Genomic DNA, 325 nt, shown 5'->3' on the forward strand with positions numbered 1-325 from the left:
TACACTGTTTTTGTGTTTCTAGAATTGAAGCCATAGAGACCTTGTCAGCACTTGGCCAGAAAAAGAACTTTGAGATGTTTCTCAAAGACCAGCAGATGGCTATTAGTCGGACCTTTTCGAACTTTCTTCCTGGTATCGTAACAGCCCTTGCCAAAATTGCCACTGGGGATGAAAAGCAAGGTCATAAGCTGACTGTGGTGAGTAATGTGTAATACTTGTTTTTTTGTAGTTGGATTCACTTGTTAATATTCTCTTGAGGATAAATAATGCGAATAAAAGTCATAAATAATGCTGATAAAAGGAAAAACAGGATAAGAAACTGGTA

General features: G+C 37.2%; 1 protein-coding gene across 1 annotated transcript in view; it reads left to right on the top strand.

Annotated features, from left to right (window-relative positions):
* Positions 1-325, top strand: part of LOC119594190 (TELO2-interacting protein 1 homolog) — a gene marked incomplete in the record, with an annotated part of 11250 nt that overhangs the window by 5291 nt on the left and 5634 nt on the right. The window contains 1 exon segment of the mRNA XM_037943258.1: positions 23-197. Coding sequence (XP_037799186.1) covers positions 23-197 — 175 coding nt within the window.

This window comes from Penaeus monodon, chromosome 33 (assembly GCF_015228065.2).
Source record: "Penaeus monodon isolate SGIC_2016 chromosome 33, NSTDA_Pmon_1, whole genome shotgun sequence".
Classification (NCBI taxonomy): domain Eukaryota; kingdom Metazoa; phylum Arthropoda; class Malacostraca; order Decapoda; family Penaeidae; genus Penaeus; species Penaeus monodon.